General features: G+C 65.1%; 2 protein-coding genes across 3 annotated transcripts; both read left to right on the forward strand.

Moving 5' to 3' along the window:
- Window positions 1–1,474: 1,474 nt before the first annotated feature.
- Window positions 1,475–2,345, forward strand: LOC125752888 (uncharacterized). The gene is made up of 2 exons (XM_049096288.1): window positions 1,475–2,056; window positions 2,145–2,345. The coding sequence occupies exons 1-2, from the start codon at window positions 1,475–1,477 to the stop codon at window positions 2,343–2,345; spliced, it is 783 nt and encodes a 260-aa protein (XP_048952245.1).
- B4GALNT4 (beta-1,4-N-acetyl-galactosaminyltransferase 4) lies at window positions 2,073–13,752 on the forward strand. Of its 2 annotated transcripts, none has more exons than XM_025452615.3 (20): window positions 2,073–2,526; window positions 5,286–5,389; window positions 5,747–5,842; window positions 5,925–6,020; window positions 6,117–6,207; window positions 6,284–6,384; window positions 6,564–6,631; window positions 6,818–6,896; window positions 7,987–8,053; window positions 8,171–8,305; window positions 8,396–8,505; window positions 8,578–8,678; window positions 8,753–8,853; window positions 8,944–9,790; window positions 11,366–11,679; window positions 11,976–12,129; window positions 12,240–12,312; window positions 12,409–12,562; window positions 12,857–12,983; window positions 13,326–13,752. In XM_025452615.3, the coding sequence occupies exons 1-20, from the start codon at window positions 2,376–2,378 to the stop codon at window positions 13,447–13,449; spliced, it is 3,093 nt and encodes a 1,030-aa protein (XP_025308400.3). In that variant the 5' UTR covers window positions 2,073–2,375; the 3' UTR covers window positions 13,450–13,752. The 2 variants fall into 2 exon arrangements, with proteins under 2 accessions (XP_025308400.3, XP_048952539.1); XM_049096582.1 differs by having other exon boundaries at window positions 5,286–5,386.
- Window positions 13,753–17,502: the final 3,750 nt, after the last annotated feature.

Consider the following 17,502-nt stretch of genomic DNA (forward strand, 5'->3'; position numbering starts at 1 on the left):
ACCTGGCCGAGCTATTGCAGCGCCTCGGCCGGCAAAGCCCGGGCGCCAGCAGGTTCTGCGGTCGGTCCAGGCCGCCTCATGGTCCAGGCCGCATGCATCCGTCCCTGCAGCCCTGGCCGGCCCCATGCGAGCAACAGCACCCGCGCCGCGGCCCTGCTGCCTCCCGAAGGCCGCTCGCCTGCCAGTGGGCATGGACACACGCGGTTTGGAGAAGAGCCGAGAAACGTAGCTCACTGATGCTGATGTTCACAACATGGGCGATTTGGTCTGTTTAATGTGTGCAGATAAATCTGAAAAGTGGACTGGAAGAGGGCAGGACAGGAACAGGGCGGGGGGTGACGAGGTTTGAAGGGCAGCATCATCCACAGCATCGGGGACAGGATGCCGGGACGGTGGGATGTGGTCTGCTTGATTCTAGGTCCTGCAGCTAACAGGGAAGGACACAAGAACAGTGCAGCATGTCACAGCCAGACTGCAACCTCCTGCACAATGTGTCCAGGACGCAGTGGGGTCCACATCCCTCCTCCGAAACCTGGGTGGCGCGTGACAGCCTGTGGCATAACCGGCGGGCGGGGACCCAACAGGCGCTTTGCCCTCGGGGCTCCAGAGGCCGCATGCGGGCGCCCTGGGTGACCTGCGGTTTGAGCACCTCACAAGAATGCAGCCGCCCCGGCTCTGCCGGCAGGGTCACGGCAGGGTCACGGCGGCATCTATTCCTTCCCCCTGAGGCCGACCACATCATAAAGCAGGGACAGGCTGTGGGGCCCTAACACCCTGACCCACAGAATCCACGGACACCAGCAGCTGCCTCACAGCACTCACGCTGGGCTGCTGTGGTTCGCAGTGACGTGAAGCTGGGACACACAGAGGAAGCAATAAAGGGAGAAGGTTGAGGCTGGCGGCTGGTGGGGACAGAGGGAGGAAGGGGCAAAGCCCATCATCCACCCACAGGGCCTCCCACCCCCAGCCCTGCGGCAGCCGCACCCCAGAGCCCAGCCCTCACGTCCCAAGTGGAAGTGGAAGAGATTTGCTGTGCACCCCCCTTGCGTCCTGCCCGGCCACCTGCACAGCTGCTCTCCACCTCGACTCCGCTGTCACTGGAGGCCACCCCCTTGCCCTCTGCTGCCCATCCACCTGGGCCAGGAAAGGCCTGGCCCCCCAGGATGAAGCCATGTGCTTCTGAGAGCCTCCCATTTCTCACTCCCTCGCAAGCCCCCCACCTCTCCTGCCCACTCACCCACCACCATCACCTACCACCTGTGTCTCCCCAAAACTCCCTTCCCCTTTCCAGCCCTTTGAGCCCCAGTCCTTCGGGGTTGCTCTATTTTCCAGAGCCTTGCTTCGACTCCAAGACCAGGCTGCAGCCTTCGGCCAGCTTTCCCCCCATCCCCTGAGGCCCTGGTGTCCCCTGCTTCCTCTCTGGAGTCCTCTGCTCCCTGTGTCCCCACCCCATAACCAGTGCTTCCATCCCCACATGCCCGCTCCCCCAGGCCTCTGCAGCTCCACTTCCCCCGCGTGCCCCTGGGGGGACTCTGCACCCACGGCCAGCCACCAGGTCCGGTCCTCTGCCCCTCCCGTCCCCACGCCCGACCCCCTGCACCCCTGGCCTCCGCCCCTGGGTCCCCGGGTCCCCGCGCCCCCGGACTCCCGCGCCCCTGCACCCTCGAGTCCCCGCGCCCCCGCGCCCCCCGGGGCCCCGCCCCCCTGCGCTCCCCTGCGCTCCCCTGCGCCCCCGGACCCCCCGCGCACCCCCGACCCCTACGCCCCCGCGCCCCCGACCCCCTGCGCCCCCGGACCCTGTGCCCCCGGGTCCCCGCGCCCCCGCGCCCCCAGACCCCTGCGCCCCAGGACCCCCAGACCCCCGCGCCCCCGCCCCCCTGCACCCCCGCGCCCCCGGACCCCCAGGTCCCCGCGCCCCCGCGCCCCCCGCGCCCCCGCGCCGCGCGCCCAGGTGGATGCGCGCGCGTTGCGTGGAGACGAGCGGCGGGCACACCCTACCCCGGCGGCCCCGCCCCCCGCGCCGCGGATTGGCTCCCCGCGGGCTGCCCGGGCCCCGGTTGGCTGGCGCCGCGCGGCGGCCGGGCCCGTTTCACGGTGGGTAGCACCGCAGCGTGGATGCTGCTCGGTCCCGCCGCGGCCCCCAGGAGCGTGGAGCCAAGCGGCCGGGCGGGGCCGGGCGGGGGCACCGCCGGAGCCGCTCCGCCGCCCACCCCGGGCCCGCGGCCGAGGGCAGCCCGGGGTCGCGGCCGCGCCGAGTGGCCGCGGGCGGCGGACAAAGGGCCATGCGGGGCCGGGAGCCGCGGCGCGGGGCGCGCGGGAACCGGGGGCCGCAGCGGCGCCGCTGAGCACGCCCGAGGCGGGGCGGGGACGGCGCGATGCCGTGGTTCCCGGTGAAGAAGGTCCGCAAGCAGATCAAGCTGCTGCTGCTGCTGCTGCTGCTCACCTGCGCCGCGTGGCTCACGTACGTGCACCTGAGCCTGGTGCGCCAGGGCCGCGCGCTGCGCCAGCGGCTGGGCTACGGGCGAGGTAGGGAGGGGGCGCCGGGGGGGGCGGGGGGCGCGGCTCGGCCGGGCCAGGAGCCCAGTGACGTCAGCAGTGACGCGCGCGACCCTCCCGGGGAGCGTCCCCCCACCTAGGCAGACTCGGGCATCCGACCCGGAGCCAGGAGCGACGGGGTTTCCCGAGGGCTCTGGGAGGCCCCGCCCCCAGGCCCCGCAGGCTGGGATTTTCGAGAAGGCCTGGCAGGTCCGCCCCTCGCCCCCTTAGCGGAGCCTCAGTCTACCCATCTGCCCGGGAGAGGGCCGGGTGGGTGGGGAGGGGCTTGGAGGGAGCTGACTGGCGCTGTAGGGCCGTCCTGGCCGGGATGCCCCAGGCAAACCTCTCACAGGGGCCTGAGATGCTTTTGTGCGGAGGGGAAGCAGGGAAAGGGGGATCCAGCCTGGGGACCCCTCAACTGCCTGGAGTGAACTTTCCCAGGCTCCTCCAGCTCACACTCCAGTGGGGACAGTGAACCCACAAAACAAGTCAGGCCCTGGGGAGTGTTGGGAGAGACAGCAGGGGAGGGTCGGGCTCCTGGGCTCCTGCAGTTCAGGGGATGCCTCCAGGGATGCGATGGCCTCTTGAAGGTGGTGACACACCTGGAGGAACGGGACTGAAAAGCCGGTGGGGAGAGGAGAAGCAGAGAGCCTGGAACCTGGGCGGGGTGGGGGGGACAGGAGAGGGAAGGACCTCGGGGCAGGCGTGACCCCCCACACACATCCCGGGGCAGACTGCCCCGACCCTTAAGGAGGCAGGGTGCTGTGTGTCCTTGTGATGGGAGGCAGGGAGACAGAGTCTTGCTTCCTAAAGACTCAGGCCCATGACCGTGGCTCACAGCAGCAGGGCGCTCTCCACCCAGGAGTCCAAGCCTTCCTGTTCCCACTCCTGCCTCCCAGCTGCCGAAGCCACGGCCACCTCTCCTGTGCCTAGACATCGGGCCCCCCAGATCTTCCAGGCCCAGAGCTTGGAGCTTGTCCCAACCCCCTGAGTCTACACACCTCACAGCCACCACACTCTTGAGAGGCTGAGTCCCTAAAAGAGGCCCCCCTCCCCCAGCTATCAGCAAACAAGGCAAGACCCCAGAGCGTGACCCAGTGACACAGAACAAGACCGGCCTCCCTTCCCCAGCCACCTCTGTGGCTTCTCAAGCGACCACAGTCCTCCCCAACTTGACTTCCTGAGCAGCTGGGGAGTCTAGCTCAGCAACCGGGAGGGGGTGGGGGTGTGGGAACCCCATTTCTGAGTCCCTGTCTGCCCTCAGCTCCCCCAGCAGAGAGGCTGGGACACTGGCCAGACTGCCCTTGCTGCTCCTGGGTGAGCAGGAGCCGCTCCGGGTCCTGGAAGGTCAGACTCCCACGTGGCACCTTCCAGGAACAGCCGGCGCCCTCGGGTCTCGGCTCTGGCCAGCCCCACCTCGGGCCAGCCTTGGGCTCCCCCGGGGGCAGGGCTTGTGAGAAGCCGAGCAGCTAGACGTGCCCGGGGCCTTTTCAAGTGTTGGGGTCAGTGCTATGTTCACTGACAACTGGGAGGCAGCGTCGGAGAGGGGCAGGGGGGCTACTTCCCTGGTGTCCCGCAGGGCGCCTGTGTGGCAGGTGGCCCTGTGTCCCTGCAGGACGGTGGCGGCAGCCTGGGCTGGGACCGCACTGCCGAAGGCCCCTAATACCCATGGACTGAGCTTGGTGGGCAGGGAGCATCGGGGCCAGGCTGTGGGGATTTGGCCCTGAGCCTCTTAGGGGCTCATCTCCCAGCTGGACAGAGGGCGGCGAGGGAGGAACCCAGGAAGAGCAGGTGGGCAGGCACCACGGGCACCCACAGGCCAGAGACCAAGGGCAGCTGCCCTGTCCCGGAGAGGGGGCTCAGGCCATGTGTCCACACAGGAATTCAGCTCCCGGGGCTGGCTCGAAGGAAGGCCAGGGGGGTTGAAACCAGGCTTGCCCTGGAGCAGAGGCTGGGCTCCTGGATGGGGGAGCCCTGGGTGGGAACACCAGGAGAGGCAGAGGTGGGGTACAGTAAAGCCTCCCTTCAGAGCCTCAGGTCCCGGGGTGTGGCACCCACCCCCACCACCCAGGGGACAGCACGGGACGTTCAGGTCCACAGCTCGGGCAAGAGGTCCAGGAATCTGAGGGAGTTGGGGGCCTGGACGTGGTCTGCTGCAGGCTAGGGCGTGGGGGGTACACAGACAGACCTAGGAAGGGGTCCCCCGGGGGACAGTCTCCCTCCAGAGTCCCGATGGCCCAGGCCTCCACAGCCAGACCAGCGTGTGCAACCCCCTTCTGTCCAGACTGGTCAGGGCTCCTTTGGTCCCGAACCCCCACTCAAGGGCGGCCCGTGGCACCTGTGCCATGAGCCGGGCCCGGCCTCACCTTATGGCACAAGCGCCGGCTGTCCCAACAGCAAGGCCCGGCACTGACCCTTGGCACACGGTGGGGGGGGGGGGCAGGGGAGCACAAAACCCCATGAGGGACAAGAGCTGAGGGTGCAGCGCGGTAGAGCTGGGGGCCTTGCTGGGGACACAGCCCGGTGGGGCGGCCAGGTGAGTGTGGACCTGTGGACCTGGCGTGGGCTTGACGGGGGCTGCCTGCCCGCAGAGGTGTGGAGGGGGCCCGGCAGGGAGCAACTGCACAGCAACGGGGCGGTGGGTACCGGGAGCAGCTGACGCGGAGGGGCCGCAGCGGGAGGCGCCAGTGCCCCCGGCGGACCCCGGCAGCGGGGGCTGTGCCCCATGATGCCCCACGTGCTGCCCACAGACGGTGAGAAGCTGAGCGGAGTGACCGAGGGCAGGGGCGTCCGCGCTGCGCTGTCCACGCACAGGGCGGAGGACTCCAGCGAAAGCCGAGAGGAGGAGCAGGTGGTGAGCGGGGCCGCGGGCAAGAACATGCTGCGCCGTGCCCAGGCCCCGAGGCCACGCAGGGGCCGGTGTGTGGATGCAGGGGTGCGGCTGGCTGGCACCCGCGTGGCCTGGCCCGAGTTCCATCCGTGCGGACGCAGGTGGTGCCTCGCGGGCTGGCCCAGGGTGCGGCTGGCAGGCGTGACAGGGCCGTCGGGACGTGTCACCTGGGGGACGGTGGACTTGGGGCTTTCCAGCTGGTGGCGTGCAGGGCAGTCCTTGTGCGGTTTGTGTCGGGCTGTGTGTGCTTGTGTGACCCCTCCCTGCCCTCCGTGTCTCAGCGTTGACCCCGTTGACCCCGGTGCCTTTTCTCTCCTGGAGCCTGAAGGCCGGGACCCAAACCTGCCGTTCCCTGCGGGGGCCAGAAAGCCGCCCCCCGTGAACCTCACTCGTCAGGTGCCCCCGTGGTGGGAAGAGGTGAGCGCTGCTTGGCTTGCGGGGCTGCGGGGGCACGCTGGGGGGGACTTTGCCCAAGGTAAGGCCCCCTCCCGCCCCTCAGTACAAGGGGCAGGCGAACCTGCACGTCTTTGAGGACTGGTGTGGAGGCGCCGTGGGCCATCTGAGGAGGAACCTGCACTTCCCGCTCTTCCCCCACGTGAGTGCTGGGGGCAGGGCGCGCCCCCTTGTGGGGAGGGCATGCGGGGTGCGGAGGGCGTGCGGGTGCTTTGACGTCACAGGCCCCTGCCCCTAGACCCGCACCACCGTCAAGAAGTTGGCCGTGTCCCCCAAGTGGAAGAACTACGGACTACGGATTTTCGGCTTCATCCACCCGGCGAGAGATGGTGCGAGGGTGGGGGTGTGCCGGGGAGGGAGTCAGAAGGGCCGCACGCCCCCCTGAGTCCTTGTCCTGTGGCTTAGGAGACGTCCAGTTCTCTGTGGCTTCAGATGACAACTCTGAGTTCTGGCTGAGCCCAGACGAGAGCCCGGCGGGCGCCCAGCTGGTGGCCTACGTGGGCAAGGTACCCTGGACCCCACAGCGCGCCCGCCCCGGCCCTGCACCCACACGCCCGTCTGTCTTCAGCGGGCCTCCTGCCGCCTCCGTCACCTCCAGCTTCTGAGGGACGGGGACTGGATGAGGCTGGTGCCCCCAAGGAGAGGGTGAACCCCCACCCCCCACCCCCTCTGTATCGCTCCCCAGACTGGCTCAGAGTGGACGGCACCTGGAGAATTCACCAAGTTCAGCTCCCAGGTGTCCAAACCCAAGCGGTGAGTGCCTGGGCGGGGCGTGCGCATGAGTGAGCACACGTTAGCACACACAGCACACCTGAAACCACTGCCCTCATCCTGTCCTGGCCAGACAGCGCTGGGGGCCATCCCGGAGCGCCCCATCTCTGGGCTCCCTGTTCTTGGGGCACGGTGGCCACATGTCCCCCTGACTCCTCATGTCCCCAGGCTCATGGCCTCCCGGAGGTACTACTTCGAGCTGCTGCACAAACAGGACGACCGAGGCTCGGACCATGTGGAAGTGGGCGTGAGTGTGACTTGCCCTCCGTGGCCTCCTAGAGCATCGCCTCCCTGCCCCTGCCCTCCCTGCTCCTAGCAGTCCCCGAAGGGCAGTGGTGCGGACCCTCCCGCCCCCCCACCACCGTGTTCCCGTCCAGTTGGCAAAGCAGACCCCCAGGGACGGCCCCCGCCTGCTTGGAGAGGCTTCGTGGAGGAAGTGGGGCTTGAGTAGTCTTGAGAGATGACACGTTCATGGGGGGATGTCCTCTTCAGGAGAGAATTTGGGACGGGCTGCATGGGGTGAATTCCAGATCTCAGGAAGGCAGAGGATGGCAACACCCAGCATTCCTCCAGAACTCCAGGGGGTAGGGGGTGGGGACAGCTCTGGCTTTGTCCTGAGGACGGTGGTTATTGGGTTTACATTCCAGGAAAACCCCTTCAGCCCTGGAGCCTGGGGGAGGGATGTCTTGTGCAGTCCCTGAACCAGGGAGGTGGGAAAGGAGGGGGGGCAGGGGTGCACAGGACAGAGGGCCCGACCGGGCTGCGCATGGGGTGATGACTAGAGTGGGATGGGGGTGCTCAGCGCAGCCCGTGGGAGGTCGCCTGTGTCCAGCATATGTGACAGGCATCACCCCAGCCCAGCTGGCACGGAGTGGGGTGACCTCGTGGAAGCTGAGGACGAGCTGGGAAGGGAAGAGGCCCTGGAACAGCTCCTGGGAAGTCCAGCCTGGGAGGAGGGCAGAGGGACAGAGCCTGCGGAGGAGACTGGGAGACAGAGGGGGACCCTGGTCTCGTGAGGGGGGGGTATGCGAGCCCTGGGAGGGTCCGCAGTGACCTCCAGGAGAGCCGCGGCTGCAGAATGGGGAAGCAGGCCGCAGGGGGGTGCCCAGGACTGGGGAAGCAGGCCGCAGGGGGGTGCCCAGGACGTCAGGAGGGGCCTGGAGGGAGCAAGGGGAGGGGGTCCTTACCTGCCTCCCATCCACCCTCCAGATTCCCTGCACCCTTGAAGGGGCTGTCCCGACTAGGTCCCATGCCCACATCAGAGAAGACCTGTTCCTTTGAAGCTGTTCCTGTCCTCACCCCACACCTTGGTCCTGACTGCTCTCTCCCTCCCCCAGTGGCGAGCCTTCTTGCCAGGCCTGAAGTTTGAGGTCATCGGCTCTGCTCACATCTCCCTGTACACAGGTGAGGGGCCCAGTGCCTCGGTGGGGAGGGGGGCTCTGGATGCGGATGCGGGTGCGGAGAGCTGAGGAGTGGTCTCTGGGCACTCCTGGGGTCCCCCGTGCCTCTCTGTGCCCCCAGATGAATCATCCCTGAAGATGGACCATGTGGCACACGTGCCCCAGTCTCCAGCTAGCCACGTGGGGGGGCACCTGCCGCAGGAGGAGCCCAGAGCTGACATGCTGCGCCCAGACCCCCGAGACACCTTCTTCCTCAGTGAGCCGGGACCCCCCAGCCGCGGGGGCGGGGCTTGGGAGGTGGGGCAGGGCGCTGCCTGCCACTCACGCTGTGGCCACGCCCCCACAGCACCCCGGGTGGAGCCTTCCAGCCTGGAGAATGTGCTGGAGCCCTGCGCCTACGCCCCCACCTATGTGGTCAAGGACTTTCCCATTGCGAGATACCAGGGCCTGCAGTTTGTAAGTGCCCGCGAGCCCCCCGGGACCCAGGCCGCCTCCCGGGGTCCCCTGAGCCCTGCGCCCCGCCCGCAGGTGTACCTGTCCTTCGTCTACCCCAACGACCACACGCGCCTCACTCACATGGAGACTGAAAACAAATGCTTCTACCGGGAGTCGCCGCTGTACCTGGAGAGGTGGGTGGGGAGGGTGGGGGGCGCACTGGCGGGGCGGGGGGCGGGGTCCGCGCTGATGCCCCGCCCCCCCGCAGGTTCGGGTTCTATAAGTACATGAAGATGGACAAGGAGGAGGGCGAGGAGGACGAGGAGGACGACGTGCAGCGCCGGGCCTTCCTCTTTCTCAACCCCGATGGTGAGGCAGGCGCCCCGGTGCCCCCAGCCTGCGGCCTACCCCCCCCCCCCCCCCCCCCCGGGGCCGGCGGCTCACTCGTGCCTCCCGCAGACCTCCTGGACGACGAGGACGAGGGGGAGCTGCTGGATAGTCTGGAGCCCACGGAGGCGTCCCCCCCGCGCGGCGGCCGCCTCCCCTCGACCACGGCCCCCACCCCGCCGAGCCCCAGGCGCTCCCGGGCGCTGAGCTGGGCCGCGCGCCCCCCGCCCCTCCTGCTGGGCCGCGCCCCGCGCCCCCGAGCCGCGCCCGCGCCGCCCAAGGTGTACGTGACCCGCGTGCGCCCCGGGCCGCGCGCGCCCCCTCGGGCCCTGGCGCCCCTGGGCCCGCGCAGCCCCCCGCGGCCGCCCTTCCCCGGCGTCTTCCTCCGCCCCCGGCCGCTCCCCCGCATGCAGCTGCGGGCGCCCCCCCGGCTGCCCCGGCCTCCAGGCCACAGGACCGGCCGCCCCCAGGCCGTGCAGCCGCGGACCCCTGCCCGGGCTCAGGCCACGCAGGGCAGCCGGGAGGCCCAGGCGCGCGTGCCCGCCCTCGCCGCGGCCACCGCGGGCTTGAACTCGTCGTCGGAAGCACAGCCCGTGACTTCCTTCCTGAGCTTGTCCCAGGTGTCCGGGCCGCAGCCGCCTGGGGAGGACGAGCAGGAGGAGGAGGAGGAGGCGGACGAGGACAGGGCCCCGGGCGCGGAGGACAGCGACGAGGCGGCGGGGCCCCCGCGGGGCCGCTGGCGCGAGGACGCCATTGACTGGCAGCGCACGTTCAGCGTGGGCGCCGTGGACTTCGAGCTGCTGCGCTCCGACTGGAACGACCTGCGCTGCAACGTGTCGGGGAACCTGCAGCTGCCCGAGGCCGAGGCCGTGGACGTGGTGGCTCAGTACATGGAGCGGCTGAACGCGCGCCACGGCGGGTGAGGGGGAGGGGGCGAGGGGGTGCAGGGGAGGGGAGGCCCTTGTGGGTATGCAGAGAGGGGGCACAGGGGAGGGCAGGCCCTGGTCTCTGGAAGCCTGCAAACCGGGGGTGATGGGCTCCGGGAGTGGCGAACACGCTCCCTGGGGGAGAGTCTTATATGCCTGTCTCCTCTGGGGCTGCTTATGGTGCAAGTTCCCTGTCCACTGTTAGAAGCCTGACCCCCACACACACCCGGGACCGGCTCCCCTGTCCTGCACCTCCAGACCCCACCCTCACCTTGGGCCTGAACCCAAGAACGAATCTGAGCCAGCCGGGTCTGTCCTCAAGGGACAGACACAGCCAAAGGTCAAGCCCAGAGTCCCCGGCTCCCTCCTCTCCTGGCACCATGCCACTGGGTCTTCCAAGCGGGAAGACTCCAGGGAAGGACCCAGCGCTCCTGCCTGTTGCTGCCTCTGGTCTCCCCCAGGCCGGGAGATTCCAGGCCTGTCTCCACTCCCACCCCCACTCCCTCATAGGTAGTGCTGTGGAGAGTGGGAGGCCCCGTCTGGGCCCCCAGGAGAGCCTGGAAAGTTCTGAGCCGTGTGAGCCCTGAAGGAGGAGCAGGATCTGCCCAGCTAGCCACGGCACGCAAAGGCAGGGTGCCCGCTGTGGGCCTCGAGCAACCTGCCTAGCACCCCTCTTTCTTGCTTGCAGTACAAGGTTCTGGGCAGGACAGGGGTTCGACTTGTTTGGGTTGGAGAACGGCGTCTCCCCTCCTTGGAGAGGAGTAAACAGGATGGGAAGCCCAGAGGAGCCACGAGTGACAGGCTGTGATGGGACGGACGGCATGGCGGGCGGGGGTGGGCTTCTGGGGGGCCCTCAGCTTCCCGAGAGCGGCAGATGGGTGGCCCCAGGACCAAGGATGTGGGTAGACCCAGGGCGTCTGCAGCAGAACGTCCATGATGCTGGGGAGAACTCGCGGGGAGGGCAGGGTGGACAGGAGGGGTGGGCACCCCTCGGGGGTCACACAGGTAGGCGCCACGGTGAGGGGCGCTGCCCGCGCAGGGAGGACAGGCGGGAGGGAGCAGCAGGGCAGGAGCCCGTTTTCCCGGGATGACCAGCCTCTGCTTGAAGACAGGGCAGGGGACAAAGGACACTCAGCGGGGCAGGGGCAGGGGCAGGCCCAGGCACGTCCTCAGGGCCTCCGAGCGGCAGGCGAGCGCCGGAAGCCGGTTGGAGGCTCCGCGCAGAGGCGGGCGCCAGGAAGGGGGCTCAGCCCACATAAGGGCACGTGGAGGGCAACTTAGGATCTGCTTGCGGCCCTCCGAGGCCACCTGAAGACCTCGACCTCGTCCTGCGGCCGCTGGGGGCCCTGAAGTCCCCTGAGCGCGTTCTAGAGGAGCGCATCCACTGGGGAGGCCCGGTGGCGGGGAGGGCGGACGGGGCTGCCCCCCGCAGGACGGAGGCGCTCCGCGTGGCCTGCCTTCTCCAGCTCCCGGGAAGCCTGGCCCTCTGGGGGGGGGGGTCACCGAGCAGAGGGGGGACCGCCCGTGCCCAGGCCAAGGGCGCTGACCCAGGCCGCTCGGCTTACCAGGCGCTTCGCGCTCCTGCGCATCGTGAACGTGGAGAAGCGCCGAGACTCGGCCCGCGGCAGCCGCTTCCTGCTGGAGCTGGAGCTGCAGGAGCGCGGGGGCGGCCGCTGGCGCCTGTCGGAGTACGTGTTCCTGCGGCTGCCCAGGGCGCACGCTGGGGACGGGGACGCAGACGCCGAGTCCGACGCGGAGCCCGACGCGCCGAGCCCTGAGCCTGCCCCCGTCGCCTCCACGCGCCCCGATGGCCGCCCCGAGCTCTGCCGGCCGCTGCACCTGGCCTGGCGCCAGGATGTGACGGTGCACTTCATCGTGCCAGGTGCGGGGGGGGGGGGGGGGGGGGGGGGGGGGGGGGGGGCTGGTGAGGGAGCCCAGGGGCGGGGGGCGGGGGTCCTGGTGAGGGAGCCCAAGTGGGTGACGGGAGGGGGGGCTGGTGAGGGAGCCCAGGGGTGGGGGGGTGGGCCTGGTGAGGGAGCCCAGGTGCGGGGGTGGGTGCTGGTGAGGGAGCCCAGGTGCGGGGGGGGGGGGGGGGGGGGGGGGGGCGGCCGCCTCCAGGACGGGGTAGCTCTGGTGAGCAGAGGCCGCTTGGGATGGACTCAGGCCCGTCTCCCCCAGTGAAGAACCAGGCGCGCTGGGTGGCACAGTTCCTGGCGGACATGGCCACGCTGCACGCCCGCACCGGGGACTCGCACTTCAGCGTCATCCTGGTGGACTTCGAGAGCGAGGACATGGATGTGGAGCGGGCCCTGCGCGCTGCCCACCTGCCCCGGTAACCGCGCCCGCACCCCCGCCTCCTGGGGGCCGCGGGGTTCCCCCTGCACGCCGGGGCTGCGCCTGTGACTTCCCGCCCGCTCTTCCTCGCCCCTTCAACCCCCCCAGGTACCAGTACCTAAGGCGAACCGGAAACTTCGAGCGCTCCGCGGGCTTGCAAGCTGGCGTGGACGCCGTGGAGGTGCGTGGGAGGGAGCGAGGGCAGGAAGCCGAGGGAGGGCTGGGCCTAGGGGGACGGTGCCGGGACCTCCATGATCTCCGTGATCTCCACCTCCAGGACGCCAGCAGCATCGTCTTTCTGTGCGACCTGCACATCCACTTCCCGCCCAACATCCTGGACAGCATCCGCAAGCACTGTGTGGAGGGCAAGCTGGCCTTCGCGCCCGTGGTCATGCGCCTGGGCTGTGGAAGCTCGCCGGGGGACCCGCACGGTAATGCCTTGGGCGGCCCCAGAGCGCTAGAGCTGCCGCCTGCGCCAGGGTAAAATCAAGGCCCCGGAGGCAGGCCTGGGCCTGTCGGTGCCCCTCCTGGTGCCCAGGTCCCCCCAGAACCTCCAGGGTCATGCCTGACCCCCAGGAGCCTTCTCCAGCACGCTAGTCACGAGCTCCGCAAATGGGTGCCCCCCCGGGAGCCGCTCCAACGTGGGACCCCGTCCCAGACCCACTCCTGCAGCTGGGGAGGAAGGCTCGCGGGGCCAGGGGTCTGAGGGGCACCTTCCTGCCCAGGTTACTGGGAGGTGAATGGCTTCGGCCTCTTCGGGATCTACAAGTCAGACTTTGACCGGGTCGGAGGCATGAACACCGAGGAGTTCCGCGACCAGTGGGGGGGCGAGGACTGGGAGCTCCTGGACAGGTGAGCGCCTCCCCAGCCCTCAGGGAGACCAAGGACGCTTCCATAGCTTCCCTTGAGTGGGGAGGGTGAAGCCCAGGGGATCCTCCCGGCTGCGGGGACTGTGTCCTCCTGCTTGGTCTCTGCCCGAGGAGAGACCCTTTGACTCCACCCCAAGTCCCCAAGCCCCTTCTTACTTCCAGGGCCCTACAGACTCTGTCCCCAGACCGCGCCGCCCCCGTGGTGCCCCTGGGCCCCCATTGCCACCAGGTCCCAAAGCAGTGGGAGCCCTGACCCCCCAGATCCTACAGGCTCTGGGGCAGCGCTGCCACCCCGCCCTGGCTCCTGACACCCCTTTCTGCCCAGGGTCCTGCAGGCAGGGCTGGAGGTGGAACGGCTCCGACTGAGGAATTTCTACCACCACTACCACTCCAAGCGGGGCATGTGGGGCACGCGCAGCCGGAAGGGCTCCCGCGGGGGGAGCCCGTGACCAGGCCGCCCGCCCGGCTGCGCCCTGAGGTGGCGGCTGGGGGCCAGGCCCCGGGCCTGGTCCCGGGTGACACGGGGCGCCTCGCAGGGCACCGCCACCACCGTGCCTGGCCCTCGCGGCCACCCCGCGCCCCTCGCCGCAAGGCAGCCTTCACAGCTGCGTGGGGCGCACCGGTCTCCACACCCTGTGCGATGATTTCTGTGAAATTTTGCCGTAGCGACGACATTGTTTTCAGGATTTCCAAGAGTTATGTCTGTTCCGTTTTTTATTCAGAATGAAATGAAATATTTTTTTTAGTTCTGACTTGTCCTCTGCCTGGTTGTGTCGGGAGGGCAGAAACGGTGCCCGGCGACAGCAGGGAGCCCGCCGGCCTTGGGTACCCGGAGCCCCTGCCCCGAGGGCCTGCTCATGGCTGCAGCCGCCACACCGCCCCCTGTGCCCCTTGCCACGCTCGGGAGCCTCGGCTCCGGAGGTGGGCTGACCTCCTTCCCACCCCCCCACCCCCGGTGCGGTGGAGGCACGCAGCCTTGGGCAGGGGCACTGCCTTGGCACCTGCCGGGAAGGAGCAATTGGCCATCGCACTGCCTTCCCTTTTGAAAACAGAACTTGGGTGTCAGTCCCGACCCCGTCGTCCCAGGAGGGGAAGGTGAACGGGCAGGGCCCTAGGACCACGCTGGGGGCAGCACTTAGCTGAGCTGCCAGAAGCAGAAAACCCCCCTCAAGCTGGTTGACACTGTGATGGGGGGAGGGGAGCTGGGAGCTGATCTGACTTCTGTTCACGTAAGTGGGAGTTCAGGCTCTGGGCGCTCCGGGTGAGTACTGACAGATGAAGATGCTCTCGAGGCCTGGCTCCTCCTGGGGGTGTCAGCGGTCGGAAGCTGGGTCCCAGCCCCAGGAGGGAGGCTGGTGCTCTGCCTGTGGGAGATCTCTGTGGCCGGCACAGACAGCGGAGAACATCTCATAGTTCTGGGGGTCTGAGGTCCTAAAGCCAAGGTCTCTACAGGCTCGAGCTCCTGGAGGCTTTAAGATCAAACCGGCTTCACCGTCGGCACACTGAGAGGCTGCTTGGGTTCTGGGCTCAGGGCTTCTTCCTCTGCCCTCAAGCCAGCAGCTTGCTGTTTTCACAACAGCCACTCCGGAGCTCCCGGCGTCTCCCCTCTGCTTCCATTGTTGCATCTTTCCTCGACCCTCCTAACTCTGTCCCGTGAGGACACCTATGACTACGCATTCACCAGGATAATCTCTCATCTCGATCAGTATTCTTTATGTAACCACATCTGCAGAGTTCTTCTTGCCACGTAAGGTGTCGGTCACAGGTTTCAGGGATTGGGGCCTGGATGCCTTTGGGGCCGTGATTCTTCCTCGTTCACATTCAGTGGGAAGGCCGTCCAACCCAGCAGCCCAAACAGTCCTCGTGAGGTTGACCCAAGGTGTCATCTCAGGTTGTACCTCGCCATGAACACGGGGCAGCAGGAACCATCCCAGGGAGAGAAGAACCAGATGGACACCACCCTCTGGCCCTGAGAAGATTCTAGAAATGACCTTGCTGGAAGGGACATTCAGCCCTGCCACCGCTGAGCAGAGTGGCCAGCAGATGCTTGTGGACACTAAGTCACCTGTGACCAGCTTCACAACAGGTGCTGCTGGTCCAGAGAGCACAAGTGCCTACAGGGCAGGGGTAGCAGCTCACCCGCCTCATCTCTGCTCGGAAGCTACCAGGGCCCTTCGTTCATGCTGCCCTCCTCTCCCCCAGTGTGAGCTCAGATGGCATTTTCTCTTTTTCATAACAAGAAAACTAGTGCTGGATGCAGAAATACATTCTCCAAAAGGGAGAGGAGGAGAGAAGAGAAACATCAACAACAGGCAGGTGAAGCAAACACCTCAGAGAAATTATGTCAGGAAGCAGGAGGAGATTTCAAGCGAAACCCCATGTAATCTGAATTATACATATGCCATAATTTATTAACCCATTTTAATAATTATTTATTGAGCACACAGTACATGTTGAGCAGTTAAGCATGAAGGGAAAAGAAGTGAACACGAGAGACAAGAATTGGCCCTCTTGGAACTTTACCTTCCGGCGAAGGGTGAGGGGAGCAGACAATAGACACAACACAGAAAATGTCTAGTATGTTAGCTGGTGGCAGCTGTTGTAGAAAATAATTAAGCCCTCTCCCCCAAAAAAGAAAAAGAAGATAATTAAACCCTGAAAGAGAACAGTAAGTTTGAGCAAGCCCGCAGTTGTAAACAGTGCTCAGAAAAAGCAAGCCTGAGAAGCAGATGTCCCAGAGAACACCTGCAGGCTGTACAGTGGCTACGGTCAGAGGTGGCACTTGAAATTGTTTTTTTCTAATTAGTGATTAACGCCTGTCACCACTCCTCAATGTCATACTGGAAGTACAGTTGACCCTTGAACAATACAGAGGGGTTAGGGCAGCAACCCCCTGCATAGTCAAAAATCCCTATATAACTTTTGCCCCCAAAACCTGGCTGCTAAGAGCCTACTGGTGATGGGAAGCCTCACCAATAACACAAAACTGTCAGTTGACACATATTTTGTTATTATTGTTTATTTTTTTATTTTTTGACACATTTTATATGAATTATGTACTTTTTTAAAAATAAGCTGGAAAAAAGAAAATGTTAAGAGAATCACAAGGAAGAGAAACTACACTTAGGGTACTGCACTGTATCAAAAAAAAAAAATCCACAAATAGGTGGACCTGCACCATTCAAACACATGCTGTTCAAGAGTCAACCACATTAGCTAATGCAATAAGACAAGAAAAGGAAATAAGTTAGACATATGGGAAATTAAAGGGATGCACGCATAAAGGGCTTTGTTTGCAGATGATCAGCTATGTAAGAAATCCAAAAGAATCAGCGAAATAACAACAAACCATCCTGGAACTAATAAGCAATTGCAGCAAAGTTGCAGGATATAAAGTTAATACACCAAAGTCACTTGCTTTCCTATAGATCAGCAATGAATAATTAGAACTTGAAATTTAGGGGCACCTGGGAGGTTCAGAGGTTGAGCATCTCCCTTTGGCTCAGGGCGTGACCCCAGGGGTCTTGGGATCGAGTCCCACATCGGGCTCCCCGCAGGGAGCCTGCTCCTCCCTCTGCCTGTGTGTATTTTATTACTTTATACTTTATTTAAGTATTTTATTTATTTTTTTGAGAGAGAGAGTACAAACAGGGGAAGAAGCAGGCTCCCTGCAGGGAGCCAGATGCAGGGCTCAACCCCAGGGTCCAGGATCATGGCCCGAAAGGAAGGCAAACACTTCACCACCTGAGCCACTCAGGTGCCCCAGAACTTGAGATTCAAAACACAATACCATTTACATTAACCAAAAAAAAAAAAAAAAAGCTTATGTATAAAATAACAAAATACACCAAAGATCTATATGAGGAAAACTGCAAAAACTCATGAACGACCTCGAAGAAAAGTTAAATAAATGGAGAAATGTCCTGTGTTCATGAACAGGAAGACCCTGTATTACCAGGATTCCTGCTCTTCCCAACTTGATGTGTAGAGTCCGTGCAATCCCAACCACGATTGCAGCAGGTGATTTTGTGGATGTCAACAAATTGATTTGAAAGTTTATGTGAAGAGACCAAAAAGACCCAGAAAAGCCAACACGATATTGAAGGAGAAGAACAAAGTTGGAGGGCGCTGCCCGGCTTCAAGGCTGGCTGGGGAGAGACAGCGATCAACACCACATACAGATGAAAGTAGACAGATCAAGGGAACAGAATAGAGAAGTCAACCCCACACGGGCACCTGGGAGGCTCTGTCAGGGAAGCACCCGCCTTTGACGCAGGTTGTGATCTCAGGGTCCTGGGGTCGAGCTCCGGGTCGGCCTCCCAGCTCCTTGGGGAGCCTCCTTCTCCCTCTCCCTCCGCTGCAGCTCCCCCTTCTATGCTCTCTTGCTCTGTTAAATAAATAAATAAAACCTAGAAAAGAAAGAAAGAAGCCACATACGTGTGGCCAACTGATCTTTGACAAAGAAGCAAAGGCGGGCAGCCCGGGTGGCTCAGCGGTTATCG

Source organism: Canis lupus, chromosome 18, assembly GCF_003254725.2.
Source record: "Canis lupus dingo isolate Sandy chromosome 18, ASM325472v2, whole genome shotgun sequence".
In the NCBI taxonomy this organism is placed as follows: Eukaryota; Metazoa; Chordata; class Mammalia; order Carnivora; family Canidae; genus Canis; species Canis lupus.

What these genes read in the sequence shown, in the direction of transcription:
- LOC125752888 (XM_049096288.1), top strand. Translation starts at nt 1,475, where the DNA reads ATGCCCGCTCCCCCAGGCCTCTGCAGCTCCACTTCCCCCGCGTGCCCC. An exon ending in CGCGGGCTGCCCGGGCCCCG is followed by an intron (nt 2,057 to 2,144) that starts GTTGGCTGGCGC and finishes CGCGGCCCCCAG; the next exon opens with GAGCGTGGAGCCAAGCGGCC.
- B4GALNT4 (XM_025452615.3), top strand. Translation starts at nt 2,376, where the DNA reads ATGCCGTGGTTCCCGGTGAAGAAGGTCCGCAAGCAGATCAAGCTGCTG. An exon ending in GCGGCTGGGCTACGGGCGAG is followed by an intron (nt 2,527 to 5,285) that starts GTAGGGAGGGGG and finishes TGCTGCCCACAG; the next exon opens with ACGGTGAGAAGCTGAGCGGA. An exon ending in CATCCACCCGGCGAGAGATG is followed by an intron (nt 6,208 to 6,283) that starts GTGCGAGGGTGG and finishes CCTGTGGCTTAG; the next exon opens with GAGACGTCCAGTTCTCTGTG.